This window comes from Eumetopias jubatus, unplaced genomic scaffold (genome assembly GCF_037043125.1).
Source record: "Eumetopias jubatus isolate StellerSeaLion01/CBP00866 unplaced genomic scaffold, mEumJub1_p1.0 scaffold_17, whole genome shotgun sequence".
NCBI lineage: Eukaryota > Metazoa > Chordata > Mammalia > Carnivora > Otariidae > Eumetopias > Eumetopias jubatus.
Window position 1 is genome coordinate 14,762,838 of NW_028274823.1, and position 14,623 is coordinate 14,777,460.

Consider the following 14,623-nt stretch of genomic DNA (forward strand, 5'->3'; position numbering starts at 1 on the left):
ATGGCGGGCGGGCTGGCTCGCTGGCTGGAAGGTTGGGTGGACGGAGGAGGTCCCAGGAGGGGAGACGCTTGTGGATGGGCATCTGTCTGCACACCTGTATCTAAGTTCATCGAAAAGGTGAACACCTCTTGTTTTTATAACTGACGCCAACAGTGTCTTCTGGTTCTGTGTGAGGATGGTGGTGCTGCCTCTCTGTCCCAACCCCCTGGACAGGGTCATTCTACTCCCAAGAGCTCTAACACACACAGTGAGTTTTGAGACAGGGACGTTGGATGAGATCATTTCATTCCCTCTTCCCTTCGTTAACAGCCAGCGGAATCATGGAGTCTTCCGAGACCTTCATGAGACATCTGCCAATCGCACCAGGCTACAGTGGTAAGTGGTGTGTTGCCCTGCGGATGTGCTTGGCAGGAGAACCATGGTCCTGGTCACTGTCCCTACCTTGGTCCACTGTCCCTGTCTTTCTGACTGCCTGGGCCAGTATGGGCACTTTAGCTTTTTAATACACTTGTTAAAGCCTCCCTTGCTGAAGATGGCTGATAACTGAGTTCTGATGAATGGAGAGATATAATTGAGTTCTGATGAATGGAGAGATATAACTGAGTTCTGACAAGTGGAGAGAGATATAACTTAGGCCAGATCTTGCAGGACATGGCCTGGTATGCAGGAAGCACTTAATATGTATTCAGTGTTTCGGGGCCAAGATAAGGGATAGACACAATGAATAAGCCGAGGCCCTGTCCTTTTTCCCAAGTTGAGCTTTCTCAAGTCTTGCACGAGGGCTGTTCTTAGGGTCCCATTCCTTCCTGGGTCCCCTAGAGGAAGAGTGCTCAAGTGCCCCGGTTTGTCTGGAAAGTCCTCAGTCCCAGGAAACCCCTAAGTTCTTGGCAAACAGGGACAGTTGGTCACCCTACCTAAAGGTTCTCCTTCTCGGGCTTTTGGGCTACTGAGAACTTACTGAGTCACATCTCTGTGAGAAACCAGGTGGTCCTCATGGGCCCCCAGCTCTCACATAAGGTGTCCTTAGGAGAGGAGATGCACGGGGAATATTCCAAGGTTGCCCAGCCTCACCCCTGGTCCTACCGGCTGGTTAAGAGAACAGGCTTTGAGTTCTTACCAAACCGAGGTTTCAGTCCCCACTCGGCCTCGATGTATGTGATAGTAAGAGCTACTTACTTTCTGTGCTAAGTAAAAATGTCTATTAAATGGGTGTATTAGTTTCTTAGGGCTGCTCTTTAAAACAACAGATGTTTATTCTCTCACAGTTCTGGAGGCAAGCCGTCGGAAACCCAGGTGTTGCTAGGGCCATGCTCTCTCCAAAGGCTCTAGAGGAGGGTCCTTCCTTGCCTCTTCCAGTTTCTCGTGGCCCCAGCTGTTTCGTGGCTTGTGGCCGCATGGCTCCAATCTCTGCCCGTCTTCGTATGGCTCTTCACGTGGCCTTCTGCCCTGCACCTCTGTGTCTCTTTCTCAGATCGCCCTCTCCCTTCTCTTATAATGGAGTGCTTTCAACAAGTGTCCTAAAAATCAAAAGTGCCTGTCCTGGCCCAGCCAGCCAGCCAGATGTAGACAGTGGGCCAAGGCAGAGACGGTTGGATTTAGGTCCCATCCCCAGTCAAGGATAATCTCATTCCCAGATCCTTAATGACGTGTGCAAAGACCCCATTTCCGGGTAAGGTCACAGGGACACAGGCACAATGATGGGCTTCAGTAATGTGCGAGAGGTATTTATTTATTTATTTAGCCCTTGAAAACCAAGTTCTTAACCAGTTTTTCTTCATTTTGTTCTTTCAAAAAATAGTTTTATTGTGACGATAGTGTAGGCCCTGGGATTCAGCTTCCAGTTTAAATAAATACTTGTGTTTTACCCATACTAATTGTAATGATTATATGTTATTTTGTGGGAAGTGGTAAAAAAATTGTTCTAGGGGGTCGGCCCCAGAGATAATGAATTTACCTTTTTTTGTGTAATAGGTCTCAGCTTTTAATAAGCCCGCAATTTCCTGATGGTCCGACAAAAAAAGATCCCAAATTGCATTTGGGAAGTGTCAAGGAAAATAAGCTTTCTCTCTAAAAAGATGAATAATTTCAATTACTCCTCAGACTATCATTTTGGCCCATTAAATGCTTTCCCCATTTGCTGTTCAGACTGACATCAGGGGCTTTGCTATCAAAGAATATTACTGTCATCGTCTTTGTTGAAATGGGCCTTCCCTCTCCAGCTCCAAGGTCATTTTTTTTTTGTGGCCTTGGGAGGGCCCAGTGCAGTGCAAACAACAGCCCTGCTTGTATTAATGGCCTTTGGGAAAATGCAGTGTTGTCGGCCAAGGAAGAAATGCCAAGGAGTGGGCTGAGATTCTCGGGAGCTTCTGTAGGTTCCGACGGCCTCTCTGAAGACTGCAATTTGTTGGCTCTTGCAGGTTTCGTGCCCTACCTTAGCTGCCAGCAAGCCTCCAGCAAGGACAACATGGCCCACTGTCTGAAGATCTTCCAGAAGAGCACACAGCACTATAAAAACCAGATGGAGGAATTTCGCTGCTCGGTGGCCACTGCCCGGAGGCTGAAGCCCGTCTGCTCCGAGGAGACCGTCCTGCGGGCGCTCTACCAGTACTATCGGCAATACCACCCCCTGAGTCTGGGTACCGGCACCCCGGAAACCAGTCCCCTTCTCCTGGGGCCCAAGTGCAGGGCCCGGCAAGCCCCTGAGCCGCCCCAGGGAGCACGGACTCCAACCCACTTCCACATCCCCAGGTGGTGTGGTGCAAGGCGGAAAGGCTTGGTTTCATACGATGAGAAAGAAACATCTCCTGGGGGAGAGGGACACGGTCCTGGTCAGGCCAGAGGGGGCTGCAAACGGGGACCCCCTTCCCCGCTGCAGGTGGCCACGAACATTCAGACCGCACCTGCTGTCTCAGTATGTACACTTTGGGGTTGCTTTCTCTGTGCTGGGCACCATTATTTCACGAGGTCGATACTATTCCCATTTTAGAGATGGGGGAAGTGAGTCTGCAGAGGCAGGGTCCTTGTCTGAGGTCAGACCTCAGCTGGAACCCAGCTCTGGCAGGCACTGAATAACACCACAATAACAATGACAAAAACAACTGACAATGTGATTCTATAAGACTAATCACCATGATGGTTTGCCCTGGACTGTTTTTTAAGGTCTAAAGGCTTATAGGAAAAGTAATGGACTCCAGAACTGTCTTTATTACTATTACTATAGTTGTCTGGGGCGGCTGACTCACATGTTTATTGGGCTTTAAAGTTTTCCGAGCCATAACAGAGAACATCTGCCCAAGAGTTTGAGATTTGGCCCAGCTCTGTGACTATTTGCTGTGTGACCTAGGGCACATTGCTTCTCCTCTCTGGGCTATAGTTCCTTCATCCAATGCAGGGAAGGATGGACTAGGTGCTCCCCACGGTGCCTTCCAGCTCTGAGATTCTGGGACTCAGTGGCCCGATTCTGTTCTGACAGCACCGGGAGGAGACAGGCGGGCAGGATCTTTCATCTCACCAGTGGGAAATTGGGCCAGGTCAATTTCATGACCTGAAAGCAGATTCCTGGGGCTGAGTCTGATGTATTTTCTTCTGACCTGGATGCTTCTCCTGCTTCTTTTCTGTAGACTGTAAAAGAGCAATGTGTGAAGCTTTTTTATTAATCTGAGAGAGGAGCAGGATCTGTTGAAGAGAAAAAACTTGAGACTCAGACGCAGGTTTGAAGCCTGGCCCTACCACTTCCTTGTCATGTGACCTTGGCCAAGACTCTCTCTTAACCTCTTTAAGGTCTCCGTGTCCTGTTCCATAAGGCAGAGGCAAGAATGGTGTCAGCCCCTCACAGTGAATGAGAGCAGGAACTCAGAGGGTGTTTGTAAAGCCCCTACCAAGGTGCCTGGCACACAGAATCAACCAACCAGGGGTAGCTGCTCTTAGGGCCTCTAGAGGCGTAGGGGTTCACCGGGGTAACTGTTGGGGTGCCAGCTACCTGGGGAGCACCACCCACTGTGTGGCCTCTCAAAGCCCTCAGGGAGCATGGTATCTTTTTACAGAATGCAAAAACAGAAAGAAACCTTTCCAGGAGCCCCCGATCCCTGGCTGGGCTGGCTACCTCCCGAGAGCCAGGGTCACCGAATTGGGCTGCGCCACGCGGTATGCTGTCATGGCCAGAAACTGCTACAGGGACTTCCTGGGCATCATGGAGCAGGCCAAGAGGGCACACCTGAAGCCATTTGAGGAGTGAGTCCGGTGTGGGGCGCAGCCGCAGGTGACAAGAACCAGGGCCAGAGCAGATGCTGGGCCAGGGCCTTCGCAGATGCCCCATCCCAGCTCTAGGGCTGCTTTTTTTGTCTGGTTTGTTGTACAGAAGGGGCCTTGTTGGTAATAGCAGGGCCTTCACGGTAAGCAGGCACCCTCCACTCCCCATCCCACCTCACCCAGCATTCTCCAGAAGCCCTGCTTGTGGTCTTTGCTGGTTTGCAGGGAGAAGCCGGGAGTAAAAACCCACAGGGCCACCTGTCCTGGCGGCAACCTAAGGCCCGAGGGCACTGAGGGAGGGGCATGGTATGGCCCTGCAGAGGGCAGCTCTTTGGCCTCAGTTTTCCCTTCTGCAAAATGGAGATACGATAATCCTTTAAGTTTAGGATAAATCGTCAGGATTGGAAAGTAACCTGCTGTGCTCACACAGGACCTACATAGATTAAATTTCTTCTCTTTATTATTAAAAAGAGGAGTAAGCCTATGACTTTTGTCCTTTAGAATATATGGAGTTGGGTCCACACAACCTCCTTCTGCCCCTTCTCCAGAAGTTTTGCAGTATGGAGGGCAGCTGCCCAGATATCCGGATTTTTCTCTCCCAGGTAAGGGAGTGCTCTTTCTTTCTTTCCCACTACTTTCAAAAAGGGGATGAAATGTTTGCAGTAGCCTCCCTGCTTAGCTGGGCCATCAGCCTGCAACTGGTCAGGATGGTTTCTCTTCCAGGTGGGAGCTGTCTTGGCCACGGAAGACCCCTGACAGAGGACCCCAGACCTCCAGTGACGTGTGGCTGTGCCCAAAGGACAAATATGTCGTGCAACGGGAAGATTTATCTTGAGCCACTGTCCTCAGCAAAGTATGCAGAAAGCTGATGCAGACAGCCTCCCAGGGAGAGGTGAACTTAAAGGGGGACTCAGAAGCTCACCCTTCTTGCATGAGAACCAGCCCCTCACCGACATCCAACAGGCACTAGGGAAATTTCAAAACCTAAGAATCCTTTCGATGGCCACCCGCACCCTGTCTGTTTGGCAATAGCATGTCATTAATGATAAAGACCTTTCACTGTGTGGGAATAAGGAGGCTACTTCTCAGCATGCTGAAGGTTTCTATAGGCGACGGGTTTCTAGGTTGCGCTGACCTTGAGAAGAGCCAGGGTGAGGCCACTCTCTTCCTTACCTTGAGGTAGTGTTGTGCACCTGGATCAGGCTCTTAGGTAGCCCTAGCCCAGCCCTCTAAGCAGCGGTCCCTGTCGGCCATCTTGGGTCCTGACGTGGCAGTTCCCAACACTGGCACGATGCCATGCCTACCCCACCCTGGTGTTTCAGAGTCCCCCTCCTCAGGAGACCCCAACTGGCACACATGAGACGTATTTGTTCCACTGTACAAATGCTGTAACGGGACCTCAAACTGGACGCCATAAGACAACAGAAGTATATTGCTAGAACACAGGAGTGTTCTGGAAGCTAGAAATCCAAATTCAAGGTGTTAATAGGGCCAGGCTTCCTCAGAAACGTAATCCTTCCTTGAGGGAGAATCCGTCCTTGCCTCTTTCCAGCTCCTGGTGGCTTGCTGGCAATCCTCCGCCTTCCTTGGTGCATAACTACAATCCCTGTCTTTATGGTCACATGACGTCCCCTCTGTGTCTCTGTGTCTTCACATGGCTGTCTTCTTATAAGGATGCCAGTCACCCTGGATTAGGGTCCACCCTTTTCCAGGATGAGCGTGTCTAAACTTAGCTCATTATACCTGCAATGAGCCCCTTTCCAAAGAAGTCCTAGTCTGAGGTACTGGGGCTTAGGACTTCAACATGGCGTTTTGTGGGGACACAATTCGGCCCATAGCGCTGGCTAATACTTGTCGCCACTAACAGGCACTCTCTCTGCCCTCGCTCTGCATCCACTGGCCCTCAGAAGACATCGAATGCAGCTCCCGGAGCTGAGAGACCGGTGCAGGCATCCAAAGGCTCAATAACGGGCAGAGCCGAAACGATACAATGCCCTCGACTCCTGGGAGTCTTGCACAGGGCGGGAATTTTCACTGGGGTTCCCTGGGCAGAAAAATCAGGTGTCAAATCTTTAACTCCGATGAGTATAAAGAACTTTGATGAGAAAGGAGTTACCTCTTTGTTTTTACAAACCTCCAAGTGTGATTTAGTATTCCCTTCATTTACGCAACAGACCACAGCCGTCCGTACCTGTCACCTTGGCCTAATAGAAGCCACGGGTCCGTTCGGACCATGACTTTTGTTACATACAGCTTAACGTAATGTTAGTGTTGATCACTACTTTATAATTATGTAGTTATTAGCGCGACCATATCTACACCCTAACATATTGCTCTTCAATCTATGTATAAACACATGATTAGTTCATAAAATTGTCCTATTTAATACTTTGATCATAGTTCAATATAATTAGTTTCCCTTGTAATGTCGTGTATTTTGCTTTCTGCATTTAAAAACGTTTATTGTGGGCGCCTGGGTGGCTCTGTTGGTTAGGCGACTGCCTTCAGCTCAGGTCATGATCCTGGAGTCCCGGGATCGAGTCCCACATCGGGCTCCCTGGTCAGCGGGGAGTCTGCTTCCCTTCTGACCCTCTTCCCTCTCATGCTCTCTCTCATTCTCTCTCGAATAAATAAATAAAAAAATCTTTAAAAAAAATAAAATAAAAACGGTTATTGTGAGAAGAGGCCTGCATATTTCACCAGACAGCCAGAGGGGCCCTGGCCCAGATAGGTTTCCTTGTCCAGGGAAACAACCAAGGATGTGTGTACAGGGGAATTGTCATACAAAACAAAGCAGCAACCCAAACCCCACAGGACTTGGGATTACAATCTATCCCTATTACCAAACAGTAATGTGATAGAAGAATAACTGTTATGGACAAATATTTATAATATAGGACATGAAAAACAGGCCATAAAACTGTGCAATAACAGCAAACCCATGTGTACCCACCCACACACACACACTATGATTCTGTTTTTCATTTTTTAAAACAGAGCGGGGAGGGGAGAGGACACTAGCCCATAATGCTACCCGTGGTTATTTGGATGATGGTATATCATTAGTTATTTTTATTTTCTTGCTTGAGTGCTTTCCAATTTTCCACAGCCCACAGGTATTGTTTTCATAATCACGAAAAAAAAGTTACCTTAAAAAAATCTTTATTTTAGGTATTTTAATCTTCTTGAGATCATATGTTTACAGGAAAAAAGCCATGTCTTAATAGAAGGTAGCTGGCATCTTGTTCAAAGGACTGGGACAAACCTCAGTGAATATAGTTAAGATTTTTTCCAACTTTGTTAAGACCCTGGGAGAATGACTCCCCCCACCCTGCCCCACACCCGCCTCCATCCTTAAGGAAAGCAGGAGATCGATGGGTCCCCCGCCGCCGGGGACAGGTGGTCCAGCCTGCCACGGCTCTGCTGACCCCTCGTTAGTGAGAGAGGTGGAAGCCGTTTCTGCCTGGCCGCCTTTCCCAAACCCACAGAATTTGTAGATGACTGCTCTGGACTCAAGGTTGTTGAGCTCTTTGCCCGTGAAATTAAGGGGTGGCCAGGATGGAAATGCTTCCTTGCAAGGTGCTCTCATCTCGATCTTGTTCATGAGATCCTATTGCGCATCAGTGTTTAAGTCACCGACTAAATCAGTTGGTACCGCCTTTGAAAATTGGCTTGAACTCTAAAACAAAAGCAAAAAACAACAACCCAGTGACAGGTAACAAAATTGAATAACGCCATTAAAAATGGTTTCATAGTATCTAATTCTACAACTTCATGATTAAGATCACAAAGTTCAATGTACAAATCTGCAACTCCTTTTGTGGAAGCGGTCCCCCACTGTATTTCTTTTCCTTAATCTTTACCCTCTCTGTTTCTCCCTAGCCTGTAATTTCTGGAGCGTCGTCCGTCTGTCGGGGGAAGCAGAGAGGTGGTTTCGCTGCCGAGCACATTATCATTATTAGCACAAGCTGCATCCGTAATGAGCTCATTCTTGCCACTAAAAACAATTCCATTACCTGATAAGACAAATGTCCCTGGGTCTGGAGACGTGAAGAAACAAATTGAGGGTGAGGGTTTGTGCATTTGCTTATGACAACGGGGCCTTTTGTCAGGGATACTTTGGCTTCCCTAGCACTGAAGGGCTCTTTTGTGGTCAATTCTTTATCTTCCTGTGTGAGAATCCCCCGAGGGCAGGCTGTTGGGAGGGGCTGTCTGGTTTCTTGTCCAGACTCCCCAGCCCACAGAGTCATGACGGGCTGCCTCTAAACCTGATCTCAGTCACAGCTTTAACTTTGCTCCAGCACAACTGTGAAGCCTGTGGCCAGGAGGCAGACTCCTTGAATTCAGATCTCAACTCTGTGTTTTTTCTGGCTGTGTGACTCTGGATGCTTTCCTTAACCTCTCTGAGCCTCAAGTTCCTACTTTGTAAAATGAAGATAACAAAACAGCTCACTCGGGAGCCCAGTTGGTTATGAGAATACAGAGATTAGGCAGGTAAATCTGGCCCCCACGTGCTCAGGAAATATTGTTATTGTCAATTAACTGGGGCAAAGGGACCCAGGAATGTTGCCGACATGGGTTGGGGATGGGGGCGTTATGTCTCTGAGCCCACACGGTGAATCATTAACACAAAATGGTCCAGCACCCAGGGCCCCTGGCCACTAATGAAGTACTCTTTACCAACGTATGTTTCTCCCGGGGATTCTACCTCAGAAGCGACGCAGATCAGGCATCACTGACCAATAATAAAACCCGCAGCAGTTGCTAATGTGCTTGCTTATGTCAGGCTCTGGTCTAAGTCCTTTACCTGGAATAGCTTATTTAATTAGTATTCTTTATTACGAACATTTTCGTCTTATGGATGAACCAACTGAGGCACTTTGCTCAGGGTCACACAGCCAGTAAATGGCAGACCCAGAACTTGAACCCAGGCAGTCTGAGGTCAGAGATGAGAGGATTAATGAGAAACCCAAAAGTACACTAAATGCGACAGAGTTGGTATGATGAAGTTCAGGATGTTGAGAGCTGGGTGCTGCAGGGGAATTCACACTGGTTTGTGCCATGGGACTGCTGTGTGATCTGGCGTGAGAATCTCACCCACTCTGAGCCCCAGTTTCCTGTTATACAATGATGATGCCTTGTCGTGAGGTTATTTGAGAGGATTAAATAAATCATGCTCACAAAGGGCATGGCCTGGCATTTTGCTGGCACAAGACTCAGAGGCTGCCCTTACCTGAACTGAAGGCTCTAGAAAGGACCACCACCACCAAAAGCAGAAGTTGAGAGGTTGGATTAAGGCCAGAGACTGGAGGCCCTCATCCCCTGCCCTGTTCTAGGCCTTGCTCATCAGACTCTCTCTCCCACCCCGAGAGTTTCAAGAGCTAGGGTCTTGGCTCTTTTCCCAAAGGCCCTCTGAGTTCCTCAAGCAGATTACTTCTCCCCCAACAAATACCCAGAGTTTCCCCTGGTGCCCAGCCCAGAATCAGCACTCTACAATGTGAGCCAGCATTAGATGGGAAGACCCAGCAGGCAGAGTCCCCACCTGCCTTCTCCCTGAAAGCCTCTTTCTCTGCTGATGGAGGTGGCCTTGGGGGGCGGGGAGAGAATGGGGTACACCAGCCACCATCAGTCTTCCAACAATAGGCTCCCCCAAAGGAGGCTCATGTGTCCCCCACAAAAGCCGGTGTTCATACCTGGATTCAAACCAGATTTATTTGGATTCTCTGAAGGCTGAGAGGGAGCATATACCCCACCTTCCCCGACCAGCCAGGGGTACCATCAGGAAGGGGCACCAGGCATCCCATGACCTGAAGGGGCCGAACACCCAACCCTAAGGTCCTTTAGGCCTTGTTTCTGGTATGTGTTCTCCTGAAGGTCACACCAAGGGCAACTCTCCCCAGGCCTCTCGATCTGGCTGAGGCACTCCCTGCCTTCTTCCATCATCTCAGACCCCGGCTCCCGGGTCTGGGTGACTGGCAGGTGCTAACAGACCTCTGGCTTAATACCATTTGACCCAAAGCCACTCCCATTTGCTTAAACTCAACACAATTTTGGTGATTGCTTATTTTTCAACCCATTTGTCTAAGGGCATTTTGGACTTATTTTATAATTTGTGTACACATTGATCACATCTGTGGTTTGGTGAAGGTTGGGGTTGTTTTATTTCCTTGGTTGTCCTTTTTCCCCTCATTTTATCTAACTTCTTTTATCTAACATTTTGAGGACCTTTCAGCCAATGCGTCTATAAAGCTTTCTATGAAATTGATTGTTGCGAACGCAGCTTTTTATTTGAACGCTCCCTCAGCCTCCCGCCCTGAAGGTGACAACCCTTTTAATAAAGACGTAAATTACTAAGGCCCTTCCTTCTAAAACAAGGTTTGAAGACTTTCTCTCTAAAGGGCCAGATAGTCAATTTTTTAGGCTTCTGGGCCATCTGGTCTCTGTCGCAAATACTCAGTTCTGCCATCTTAGCAGGAAAGCAGCTTCAGACAATATGTAAATGAGCAAGTGTGGCTGAGTTCCCATCAAACTTTATTTATAGGCATTGAAATGTTAAGTTCATATAATTTTCACACGTCACAGAATAGTATTCTCCTTTTGATTTTCGTAAAAAAACATTTTAAAATGTGTAAGAATTCACAGAAGAAATTCTTCTTTGCTGGAGGGCCTTAAAAACACAGGTGGCCCACCGGCCCCCATTTGCCACCCCCTGCCCTAAACAACGAGTTAACCCAAGGGGATGTTGCTAGCCAGGAGCTAGTCATAAGTGATGCATCTCATAAGTAATTTGGGTCAAGCAGGTGCCCTTTTAAGAGAGACCCCTTTGGGGGCTCCGGGAAACAGAACCGCCGTGCTCCCAGGACACAGACCATCATCCAAACCCACTGCCAAAATGGAGCAGGGCGAGGTAATGTGGAGCTCAGATTAGCTGGGAGGAAGCCTGCAATGGGTCAACAGAAAAGGTAGAGACAAAGGCCTGGCAGAGGCTTTTCGTACCCTGCATTACAGTTAAAATCTAATTTAGATGAAATAGATGCACAGAAATTAAACGTGCGTGTGAGGCTTTGGTCGCTAAGTTGTGTACCCTGTAATGATAGCTTCACCAAATTTACTCCTGTGGCTGGAAAACAAAGATGCTTTTTGAAATTTGATTTTGTTGTTTTACAGATTGTTTTAGCTTTGAGAATAGTGCAAACCCCATTTCTGATCTGCCTGAAACAAAAATAGAACATTAAAGTGTTTAAGATTCAATCAAAGGCTTGCTGTGAGCGGTACAATATTAAAATAACAGACAGATCAATTCAATTTTTATTTTGAACATGATTTGTCACAAATAGATAACATTGATTATATGGTAGCAAATGTAATTTATATATACGAAGCTCTATGCCTTTGTCAGAGTCATCATTAAGAAATTTGACACATATGCAGGAGAACAATAAATGTCAACTGAAATATATACCAGTTAGATATCAGTGCGTGATGCTGCCGTACGCTATACTTAGAAGTAATAATATGCAGTCTAAAGTAGCTTGCGTTTTCAAACAAGAACTCTTTACGTTGTCATTTAAAATAGCTCATATATCTGAAGGTCAGGAATAAATGGGACTATTAGCATTAAAAGCTGGTAAAAGAAAAAGTAATTTGTTGTTCATTTAACATAACATGTTACAAAATAGCTTTGTAAAGTATTCATTATTTTTCCCCCACGGAGGCTGAGAAGACAAGATGAAGGCGCCTGGTTCTTAATGGAGGGCTTTGTATCGCATTTTTCTTACCATTAAATCTTGATTCAGTGAGATCTTTGTAGTAATTACGTGGTTTGTGCCGGGGGCAGGTAAATGCTAAGAAATAAAGCTGTCTTTCCAACTGTGGTCTCTGCTGGCTCTGGCAGGCTGTTGCCCAGGTCCTGGGTTTTGTCCTCTTCGGTAGTGCCATTTGGTCCAGGCATGACGGGCATGACACTGGGGACGAGTGGCAAGACTGTCAGAGGCTGAAGATGGAGGGTTTTGATGTGACAGATGCAGGAGGGAGGGAGGGAGGCTCTTGCTGTGTGTCTCGGGGAACAGTGGCTGATAAATCAGGATTTGAATGCAAATACAGACATGGAACCGTCTTGGGGTCCCAGAAACCACTCAGTCACCTCTCACCGGAGCAACCCCTCCGAACCAGCCACAGGTTCTGAACTCCAAAATATTGTAAACCTCTCTCTCCTTTTTCTTTTAAAATTGGATACAAAATTAAAACTATAAAAAATAGCATTGACAAACACCTCTGTGACCACCATGTGGAATTAGCAAAGACGAACTTTTTGTCATAGTTGCTTTGCATCCTATTGTAACAAAAAATAAATGACATTACTGATAAGGAAGGATTCTGGGGGGCGCCTGGGTGGCTCGGTCGGTTAAGCATCTGCCTTCGGCTCAGGTCATGATCCCAGTGTCCTGGGATTGAGCCCCTCATCGAGCTCCCTGCTCAGTGGGGAGCCTGCTTCTTCCTCTTCCCCTGCCCGTGCTTTCCCGCTCTCTCTCATAAATTAAAAAAAAAAAAAGGAAGGATTCTGAATGCCCATGTTTTGATATTTTGTAGTGCATATGCAGTGGGTAGCAGTATTTGGGGAATAATAATGTACATAAATGGTAATTTCTCTATCTAAATGGTATCTTCCCAACATTTGCTTTTCTCCCCAACAGGACATTTGGGGGATCTACCCATATTGCTATATATGGACCCTTCATTTCTTTTTTATTGCTAAAAACGTCTGATGGGTACAAATGTCATGTTGTTAATTTCATTTATATTCTGCTCGTTACTGGCAAAGGTAACTCAAACATTTATTTTTTTTAATTTTTTTTTATTTTTTAAAGATTTTATTTTATTTATTCAAGAGAGAGAGCGCAGGGGGAGGGAGAGGGACAAGCAGACTCTGCCCTGAGCATGGAACGCCATGTGGAGCTCAATCTCAGGAGCCTGAGATCATGACCTAAGCCGAAACTAAGTCCAACGCTCAACCGCTCAACCTACTGAACAACCTAGGCGCCCTGGTAACTCAAATATTTATTATTCGGATCTTCCTTTGTGCGTTGCCTGCTCGCGTCCCTTTGTCCATTTTTCTATTAGGCTGTCCTTTTTATTAGGTATGCTGGATACTAATTCTCTGTTGTGTCCACTTCAAATACCTTTTCCGAGGCTGCACTTGTCTTTAATCTTGGTCGTGGTGTCTCTGTGAATAACTCAGGCCCGCCTGTCTGCCCCGCTTCATTTATTGGCTGTCTGTCACGCATCAGGCACTGCACTGAGGGTTTTGCATGGTTTATCTTGTTTCATCGTCCCAGCCACCCTGTACCCGAGGGCTACTGTTATTCCCGGGGAAGCGCTGAGGTTGGAGGTAGGAAGTAACCAGCCCAGGTAGTTCGGGTAGAAAGGCAGGACACCAGGATTCGAAGCCACCTCTGCCCTCCTGAACAGCCCAATATCACAGGGTGAGAAGTGGTAAAAGATTAGCAAGTGTCCTTGCGCACCCTTAGAAGGGAACATACATAGTAGTTCTCAACCCTGACTGTTCATCTCCAGGGGAGCTTTAAGGGTACTGGTGTTGGGCTCCACCCTCTAGCTCCCCTAGGGTGTGGCCTGGACGTGGGGTTTCTTTTAAAGCTACCCGGTCAATTCTGATATACAGCCAGGGCTGAGAACCTCTGTTCTAGAATTTGTAGCTTTATTAAGATCTAGGGAGCCTCATAGGTCTCAGATATGGACCTATTTCATCACATTAGGGCAAGATTTTAAATGCTGGATAGGGTTTCAAGAAAAGAATGTCGAAAATACAAAGAGAAAAGGCTAGTAAAGAAACGCCCCCCCGGGTGCTGAGCCCGAGCACTGCTGTTCTGCTATAAATTCGAGGCATCCCTGGAGAGGGGAGGGAGAGCTCCTTCTGCTCTCATTCTTGGAATCTCGGGATGAATCACCTGCAGTGCTCTGTCACGACGCCGGTCCCAGAATTGCTAACTAGAGCTGTTTCTGGATTCTAAGAATTGAACAGTAAATACCCCAACTCCTGCCCGACTCCTGTACCCCATGCCACCATGCCTCAGGCCCCAAAAGTAACACCTGCTACCTGTCACCAGCCTTCCACTCACTGGGGTCCCAGGAACAAGTGGGCAGGCTGGCCAGGGGGCGTGGGAGGCCACATGTGGCCAGAAGGCCAGGCCAGCTGAGTTCCACACAGGCCCCCACTGCTCTGCCTGGGTGGCACCGAAAACCCCAGGACCTGGGCACAGACTCTGCCTGCTCAGTGGCCTCGGGAAGAAGACCATACAGGCCCGTATCTGGCTTGGGAGGGAAACCTGGGCCTGGCTGAACCACCTGGCCTTAACCT

At 47.8% G+C, this 14,623-nt stretch overlaps 1 protein-coding gene across 1 annotated transcript; it reads left to right on the plus strand.

Annotated features, from left to right (window-relative positions):
- The first annotated feature begins 320 nt into the window (after positions 1-320).
- Positions 321-5,117, plus strand: SPMIP5 (sperm microtubule inner protein 5). The gene is made up of 5 exons (XM_028121721.2): positions 321-375; positions 2,418-2,636; positions 4,044-4,230; positions 4,750-4,850; positions 4,972-5,117. The coding sequence occupies exons 1-5, from the start codon at positions 321-323 to the stop codon at positions 5,115-5,117; spliced, it is 708 nt and encodes a 235-aa protein (XP_027977522.1).
- The last annotated feature ends 9,506 nt before the right edge of the window (positions 5,118-14,623 follow it).